At 36.2% G+C, this 8934-nt stretch overlaps 1 protein-coding gene across 1 annotated transcript; it reads right to left on the bottom strand.

Moving 5' to 3' along the window:
- Positions 1 to 300: 300 nt before the first annotated feature.
- LOC117077366 (cytochrome c oxidase subunit 7C, mitochondrial-like) lies at positions 301 to 732 on the bottom strand. Its single transcript, XM_033201029.1, has one exon. It carries the CDS (start codon positions 621 to 623, stop codon positions 432 to 434), a length of 192 nt encoding a protein of 63 aa, XP_033056920.1. The 5' UTR covers positions 624 to 732; the 3' UTR covers positions 301 to 431.
- Positions 733 to 8934: the final 8202 nt, after the last annotated feature.

The following is an 8934-nucleotide window of genomic DNA, read 5'->3' as shown; positions in this document are numbered from 1 at the left end:
TATCAAATTCTAAGGAACTAATGAAAGTTGGATTAAATACAGTTGCATAGAAATTTGTAAACCTAAAGGTAGATCTGAATAAATAGTCAGAATGTAGTACAGAAAGTCAAAGAATTGGAAAATATGAGAGGATAATACAAGTGCAAGATAGAATGAAAAGGTCCAAAATATATCTAATCAGAGTCTCAAAATGAGAAAAGTGAGAGGATGAATGAGAACCAATCTATAAAAATACTACAGTTGAGGATTTTTCAGAAATTATGAGAGAGATGAAAAACTTAAATTTCAAAAGAACAAGGATTTTTTTTTCATGTCATAAGTTTATTGACAAACATATCTAGTATGCCATGAGTTAGAATTTGATCCATTTCCAGCGGCTGTATCTCTTAAAATGCTCTTCATATCTGTTAAATGGACGAACTGAAACATCCTTATGATTTAAGCAGTTGGTGTCTTACTATAAGGAAGGGTGCAGCAAAGGCAGATCCAAAGTACAAACATGTCTTAACTAGTAACGTCCACTTGTTTTTCACTGAAAATGGCAAATTCTTCCCAGGGTCCTCCTCATAGTGGCTCCTACGGACCACAGAGGTTGTGAACCTCCGGATGCTGTGGCCCAACATAGCGCTGCTGGAAGCTCTGCGAAAGGCGCAGAGACCGAGGACGGATGAAATGGCGGCACCTCACCAAGACCTTGTTTTCACGACCTTGTTCCCCATGCTCAAGGACCCAAGAACAAGGATTTTTGTCTATTAATTTATTACATTACTGTCAATATGTAGAATGTTTCCAGGGATAAATTAGATATGTAATAAACATTAATAAATATTTGCAGAATAAATGACTAAAGCCTCAGAAATAAGAGGAAATGTAAACACACACAAAAAATAAATTCACTTATAAGCTCACTGTAGTAAGGCTTTGAAGTTCTAAGATAAAGATAAGGTTTTGAAAGCAGCTACAATAAAAAGATAAATTAAATAAAATTAAAATACAATTATACTATATTCCTATAAAAATCTACAGAAATATTTCAAAAATACTAAAATACAGCCTGCAGAATGTTCTTCTTTGTTTAACATTATCTAAGAGAATGTGGCTTGGTTTTATCAATATTAAAATTTTTTGAACATATATATAGGTGAGGTTGTTTTTAGAACTAAGAGAGACAATATTTAGCAACTGTTGCTAAAAACTATATTAATTGGTTGGTAAAAGAGACATAATATCTAAAGTATTTTATGTCTTAAGAAGAAAGATTTTTATCCATAAATAGAGATTTCACTGTTTTAAATTTAGGTTTTGAGATTGATTTGTAACAAACTAAAATTTTTGATTTTAAAGAATGGTTTTCAATTAGCATTTTTACATAGAACATCCGATATGCAGGAACAAATTACTGACATTAAGAAAGAGATGTTGCTTTTGCAAACCAAATCAATGACACATAGAGAGGATAAAACAAAGGACCAGCCTGAACATCACAGGAACAAATGTGATTAGAAAAATGTGCTAAATTTCATTACTAACCAGAGAAATGTATTTTAAAACTAAGAATTTTTACCATTTTACTTCATTAATTTGGTAAAAAGTAAAGAAATGTTAGCAAGAATGTGGATCAGTGGGAACTCCAATGTTATATTGTGCTCATAATAGTTTAAACAAGCAAATTTACTTTGGAAAACAATTGGTGTTTTTTTTAAGTTGAATATTGATATTGTTTTTGATCCAGCAATTCTACTATAAAGTATACATAACATAAAAGGCTACACATTGGGTAGAGTGTACCCTGTTCCAGTGATGGGTACACCAATATCTCAGAAGTCACCATTAAATAACTTGTCCATGAAACCCAACAACACCTGTTCCCCCGAAACCTATTTAAATAAAAATAAAAAGATTACACTGGGAGATATTTCTTCAACATTTCTAGAATACAATGTGTATGGCAACATAGACTGATATAAATGTTGTAATAGTATAATGGATATATATGCATTGGTATATTCACCCTACATAATATTATCCAACTGTGCTACTTGAGGAACTACAACTATATTTTACAACTATGATAAAATTAGAGACATAATTTCTGCTTCAGAAAGCAAAACAGAGAAGACAACTTCTATCATGAAATGTTTATAACTCGAAACAAGCATAAATGAGCAACGTTAGCAAGATGGTGAATTAGGAAGAGCCAAGTGCTCACTACCCTATGGAAACACCAAGTACGCAACATATGGACCAAAGTAGCTTTATGACAACTCTGGATATCAGTTACGAAGCTGCAGCATCTAAGAGAACCCCCAGCCAAGAAAAAGCCACACTCAAAATGGTGATATGTTTTGTGGCATTTTTTCTTGCCCATGTCCCTACACCCTCCCTGTTGTGGTGTGGCATAGTTGGAGGAAGCCTCCTTAATTCCTAGTTTCTCAATACAGAAGAAAAACAGTAGAACTTGTTTACAATAACTTGGCTTGTCTTGGGCCTGCCCAAGGTAATGGTTTCTGTCTTGTCTTAACTGGAGCGCTGATGGGGACAGTGGCATAGATGTAATACCAGATTGGAAGGTACCAAAAACAATAGTGGCCACAGTGGTGTGTGAAAACTACAGGAAACCTGCAGACTTGTGGATGCCTGAGGGCAAGAGACTACAAGCAGAATAATGGAACATCTAAGGACCAGAGAAGAAACAGAGATGAGGCCTTTAAAGGAATGAGGATATTTAAAAATCAGCCATGTACATGGGGAATTGGGTAATAGAGCACATGCACAGGCCCCATGAACATGTATTCTCAGAAAAGGCCAGAGAAGATCTTGAGTTTTCATGCAGGAGTGATTAGTGAAGGTGTCTTCTCTAGGGAATTAATCTACAAGCACTGTAAGAAGTGATTGTTTTTTCAAATCCAATTTTCAACTAAAGACCACAATGCATAAAAGACACAGGAAATGATGTCCCATTTCAAAGAACAAACTAAATCTTCAGAAACCATCCATAAGCAAACAGTCTTAGAAGTTACTTGATAAGGTTTTTAAAACAATTGTCTTAAATATGCTCAAAAAGCTAAAGCAGAACACAAAGAATTAAGGAATTTAGAAAAATAATACCTTAACATAATAAAAATATTAATAAAAAGATATAAATTAATAAAAAGAGAGGTTATTTGATGGAATAATTACCACAATCTCCCAAATTTGAAGAAAGACATACAAATTCAAGAGGCTAAAAAACTCAAAATACGAAAAGTTCAAAGACACCCACACTGAGAGATAATGGTAAAAGAGTTGAATGTCAAAGAAGAAGAGAGAATCTTAAAGCAAATAGAGAGAAGTGACTCATCACATACAAGTTTTCCTCAGTAGGATTATCAGTAGATTTCTCAGCAGAATTTAGGCTAGGAGGAAATTGGATTATATTTTTAAAGTACTGATATTAAGAACAAAAAAAGTCAAAGGAGAATTTTGTATATCGAAAAACTGTCCATCATAATTGAGGGAGAAATTAAGACATTCCTAGATAAACAAAGAATAGCATTCATTCGTTCGTTATCATTAGACCTACTCTACAATGAATGCTAAAGGGGATCCTTCAAGTTGGAATGAAAGGACACTAGATGATAACTTGAAGCAATACAAAAATATAAAGTAACTCACTAAACATAAATAGATGAACAAATATTAAAACCTATATTATTAAGATTTGGTTTATAACTTCACTTTTATTTTTTAATAGAACTTAAAACACAAGCTCAGAAACATTTATGAACCTATGTTAATTGGTATACAATCTATAAAGATGTAATTTGAGACATCAATAACAAAATGGAAAGTGGAGTGGTAAACAAGTAGAGATTCTATATGAAATTAAAGTTAAGTTGTTATGTTTAAAATTGTTGTAACTGAAATATTTTCTGTAATATCTATGCTAAAAGCAAAGAATAGAAACTTTTCTACAAAGAAAATATACACAAAGGGAAATAAGAAGGGAATCAAAATGTGGCACTACAAAAATGAACTAAACACTCAGAAAAACAGTAAGGGAGGAAGTGAAGGACAATAAAACCATAAGGCCTATAGAAAACCATTACCAAATGGCATTAGTAAGTCTTTTTCTATTAGTAATTATTTTGCATGTAAGTACTTTCCTATTAGTCATTACATTACATGTACATTAAACAAGAATGTAAATTACTTTCAATGCCAATCAAAAGACAGATTGCCAGAATGGATAATAAACTAAACCCCGGAATCCATTTCACTATGCTGTCTACAGGAGATTCACTTTAGGTCTAAGGACTTACATTAAGACAAGTGAAAAGATAGAAAAATATATTCCAGATAATGTGTTGTGGCTTATGCCTATAATTCCAGCACTTTGCAAGACCAAGGCAAGAGGATCACTTGAGGCCAGGCCAGGAGTTAGAGAGCAGCCTGAGCAACACTGTCTCTAAAAAACAAACAACAGTTTTTTAGACACTGTCTCTAAAAAACAAACAACAGCAACAAAAAACCAGACAAGGTGGAAAATGTCTGTAATCCCAGCTACATATGAGGCTGAGATGTGGAGATTGCTTGAGCCTTGGAGTTCGAGGTTACAGTGAGTTATGATCATGGCACTACACTATAGTTTGGGTGACAGGGTAAGACCTTGTTTCTGAAAAAAAAAAAAAAAGAAAAAAAGAAAAGGAGAGAAAAAAGTATTCCATGTGAACAAATAAAGGAGAAAGAAAACCAGGGTGGCTATAATAATAGCAGACAAAATAGGCTTTAAGTCACAAACAGTTATAAGAGACAAAGAAGGACATTAAATCATGATAAATGAATCAATCCACCTAGAAAATATAACAATTATTATCATATGCACCAAATATCATAACTCCAAAATATGTGATGCAAATGTTGACAGAATCAAACAGAAAAATATGAATAGGAGGAGACTTCAATACTTAACTTTCAGTAATAGAAAATGAGACAGAAGATCAATAAGAAAAGGGAGGACTTAAATATCACTACAACAATTGGATATAAAAGATATATATGGAAACCTCTAGGTGGCTGGCAAGATGGGCAAATAGGAACAGCTCTGGTCTGCATCTCCCAGTGACATCAGTGCAGAGGGTGGGTGACTTCTGCATTTCCAACTGAGGTAGCAGGCTCATCTCATTGGGACTGGTTAGACAGTGGGTGCAGCCCACAGAGGGTGAGCTGAAGCAGGGTGGGGCATTGCTTCACCCAGGAAGCACAAGGGGTCAGGGAACTCCCTGCCATAGCCAAGGAAAGCCATGAGGGACTGTGCTGTGAGGAACAGTGCACTCCAACCCAGATACTATGCTTTTCCACGGTCTTCACAACCCACAGACCAGGAGATTCCTCGGGTGCTTATGCCACCAGGGCCCCGGGTTTCAAGCACAAAACTGGGTAGCAAAAAAAGGTAGTAAGGAATTGAAGTCAGAAATTAAGAAGTAAAATTATATCTATCCACAGAGAATATAATCTTATATGTAGAAAACCCTAAATATTTCACCAAAAATAAACAAAAAAATGGTTAGAACAAATAAACAAATTCAGCAAAGTTGCAGGATACAAAATCAACACTTAAAAGGCAGCTGTATTTTTATAAACTAATGATGAACAATTAAAAAAGGAAATAGTGAAAGCATTAACATCAAATGAACTACTAAATAACATCAAATGAACTATTGAAAAATAAACTGAACTAAGGAGGTGAAAGACTTGTGCACTAAATTCTAGAAAATATTCCTGAAAAAATATTTACGTTAACACATATAAATGGAAAGACATTTCATGTTCTTGAATTGGAAAGTTAATATTTTTAAGATGACAACATTAACAAATTTATTGGGAGGAGAGCCAAGATGGTCAAGCAGATGCAGCTAGGAAAAGCATGTCCCACTGGGAGACCAGACCATCAATAAGAGTGGCACATTCTGAGCAGATCTTCAGAATAAAGGCATTGAAAATGGATTAGGGGAGGATGCAGACCCTGGGCTGAAGTGGTAGGAAGCTAAGAACCAAGCACAGGGCTGCTGAGCACCAAGACTTTTTCCTGGCTTCCAGCAACTCCAGGGGAAGGAGTAAATTAAATAAGCAAGGAGTGGCCCATTCTCATCATGAAACTAGAGAATCCTAGGTGCAGGAGACTGCATGACCCCCACAGACACTTGAGCTTACAGGGAGACTTGCTCAGAGAGGTGGCAGGGATAAAACTCCAGCCCAGAGGGTTTGGCATGGGAATGAATGCAGTGGAGCTTGTCCAGGAATACCCATCCCCTAAGACTTGCTATGATCCTCTATGTGGCTTTGGTCTTTGCTGACTGTTGTATCTGGACAGGGCAGGGCAGTCTTGCTCATAGGATAGGGACAGTCTGAACTGAGCACACCCCTGCATGCCAGATTTTCCTGGAGTTCCTGCCTTACTGCGCTAGCTTGTAGTGCAACCTGGGATGCCCAACTGTGGCACTTTACGGAAGCCGCCACAATAGCTTTTTCACCAGCAGGCCATGCCTAATCATCAGAGAACCTTACTTAGTAGAGGGGACCCCACCAACCCGTACTCACCCATCCATAGCTTTTCCCCATCACTTTGCCATCACATATTTGTCCATAGCCCCCACCACACTTCGTCAGTACACACATGGATGTGGACCTCACCACACCATTGCCACAAGCTCACGTGAAAATGAACCTTGCTGCTGGCACCCAAACCCTACTGACATTCAGGTACTCTGCTGTACCACTACTGTTGATACACACGCAGGCATGGACACCACTGCATCACTGCTGCTGGCATGTGCACATGAGCATGGACCCTGTTTCCACTACCCCAATGAAGCACTTTGGCCATCAGCTCCCATTGGAGTGTTTTTGTCAGTGGACCGGGTGCACCTTGGGCCCTCCAGTGCAGTAGGTGCTTAACCACAAGGGGTCAGAGAACAAAGCCATGGGACTGCTTCAGCCCCGCAGGGTTAGAGCATGCAGCCCAGGAGTGCTGAGCTGAGTCGTGGCACCCTGAAATCTTCCAGAAATAAAGCCAGTTGATTAAACTTAGTTTATACCACAATCAAACCCTCAAGAGTATCAAATAACATAAAAGTAGACAAAAGAAAATCTTCCAAGGGACAGCAGCTTCAAAGATTACAGGAATATTAGCCCACAGAGATGAGAAAGAATCAGCACAAGAACTCTGACAACTCAAGAAGCCAGAATGTCTTCTTACCTCCAAATGTTTACACTAACTCCCCAGCCATGGTTCTTAACCATGCTAAAGTGGCTGAAAGGACAGACATAGAATTATGAATCTTGATAGGAATGAAAATCATTGAGATTCAGGAAAAAATTGAAACCCAATTCTAGGAATCTGAGGAATCCAGCAAAATGATATAAGAGCTGAAAGATAAATTATCCATTGTATGAAAAAAACAAACTAGTCTGACAGAGCTGAAAAACTCACTACAATAATTTCATAATATTAAGTACAATAAAAAATATTAACAGGATAATAGACCAAGATGAAGAAAGAATCTGAGAACTTGAAGACTGATTCTTCAAGTTAACTCAGTCAGACAAATGTAAAGAATAAAAGTAAAGAAAGAACAAAACTTTTGAGAAATACGAGAGTATGTAAAGAGACCAACGTATAACTCATTGGAGTCCCTGAAAGAAAGAGAGAGAGCACACAACTTGGAGAATATATTTGAGCATATTGTCCATGAAAATTTCCTCAACTTCGCTAAAGAGGTTGACATTCAAATTCAGGAAATGTAAAGAACCCCTGTAAGATCCTATACAAAATAACCCTCCCCAAGACACATACTTATCAGATTGTATAAGGTCATCATAAACGAAAAAATATTAAAGGCAGCTAGAGAGAAGGGGCAGTTCACCTTCAAAGAGAACCTTATCAGGCTAACAGCATACCTTTCTTAGCACAAACTCTAAGAGCCAGAAGAGACTGAGGGCCTATATTCAACATTCTTAAAGGAAAGAAATTCCAACTAAGAATTTTATATCTAGCCAAACTATGCTTCATAAGCAAATGAGAAATAAAATACTTTTCAGACAAACAAATGCTAAGGGAATTCATTACCACCAGATCTGCCTTACAAGAAATCAATAAAGTAGTATTAAACATGTAAATGAAAGAACTTTACTGGCCAACACAAAAAACACACTTAAGTACATATATCATTGACACTATATAGCAATGACACAATGTGCATAACAGCTAGCTAACGACACAATGACAGGATCAAATCCACACATATCAATATTAACATTGAACAGAAACTGGCTAAAAGCTCCACAAAAAAAGGCACAGACTGACAAGTTAGATAAAGAAGCAAACACAATTGCATGCTTCAAGTGACTCATCTCACATGAAAAGACACTCATAGGCTTAAAAACAAATGGAAAAAAATCTATCAAGCCAATGGAAAACAAACAAATAAAAAGCAGAGATTCCAATTCTAATTTCAGACAAAATAGACTTTCAATCAACAATGATCAAAAAAGACAAAAATAGGAATTACATAATGATATAGGGATCAAATCAATAAGAAAACTTAATTATCCTGAATATATATGCACCCAAGACAAGAGCAACCAGATTCATAAAGCAGGTTTTGTCCTAAAAAGAGACTTAGATAACCCCACAATAATAATGGGAGACTTCAATGCCCCACTGATGATATTTGACAGATCATCGGGGCAGAAAACTAACAAAGATATTTGGGACCTAAACTTGACACATGACTAAAAGGACCTAATAGTCAAGTATAGAACACACCACCCAAGAACTACAGAATATATATTATTCTCATTTGTAAACAGCACATACTCTGTAATTGACTGCACAGTCATATAACAATTTTCACCAAATTTAAAAAAATCATGCCAACAACACTCTTGAACCAC

This window comes from Trachypithecus francoisi, unplaced genomic scaffold, assembly GCF_009764315.1.
Source record: "Trachypithecus francoisi isolate TF-2019V2 unplaced genomic scaffold, Tfra_2.0 Lachesis_group6, whole genome shotgun sequence".
Taxonomy (NCBI): domain Eukaryota; kingdom Metazoa; phylum Chordata; class Mammalia; order Primates; family Cercopithecidae; genus Trachypithecus; species Trachypithecus francoisi.
The sequence above is the reverse complement of the archived record's forward strand: the minus strand, read 5'-3'. Positions and strand labels throughout refer to the sequence as shown.

Excerpts from the sequence above, each read along its gene's own strand:
- LOC117077366 (XM_033201029.1), bottom strand. The coding sequence starts at position 623 with ATGTTGGGCCACAGCATCCGGAGGTTCACAACCTCTGTGGTCCGTAGG.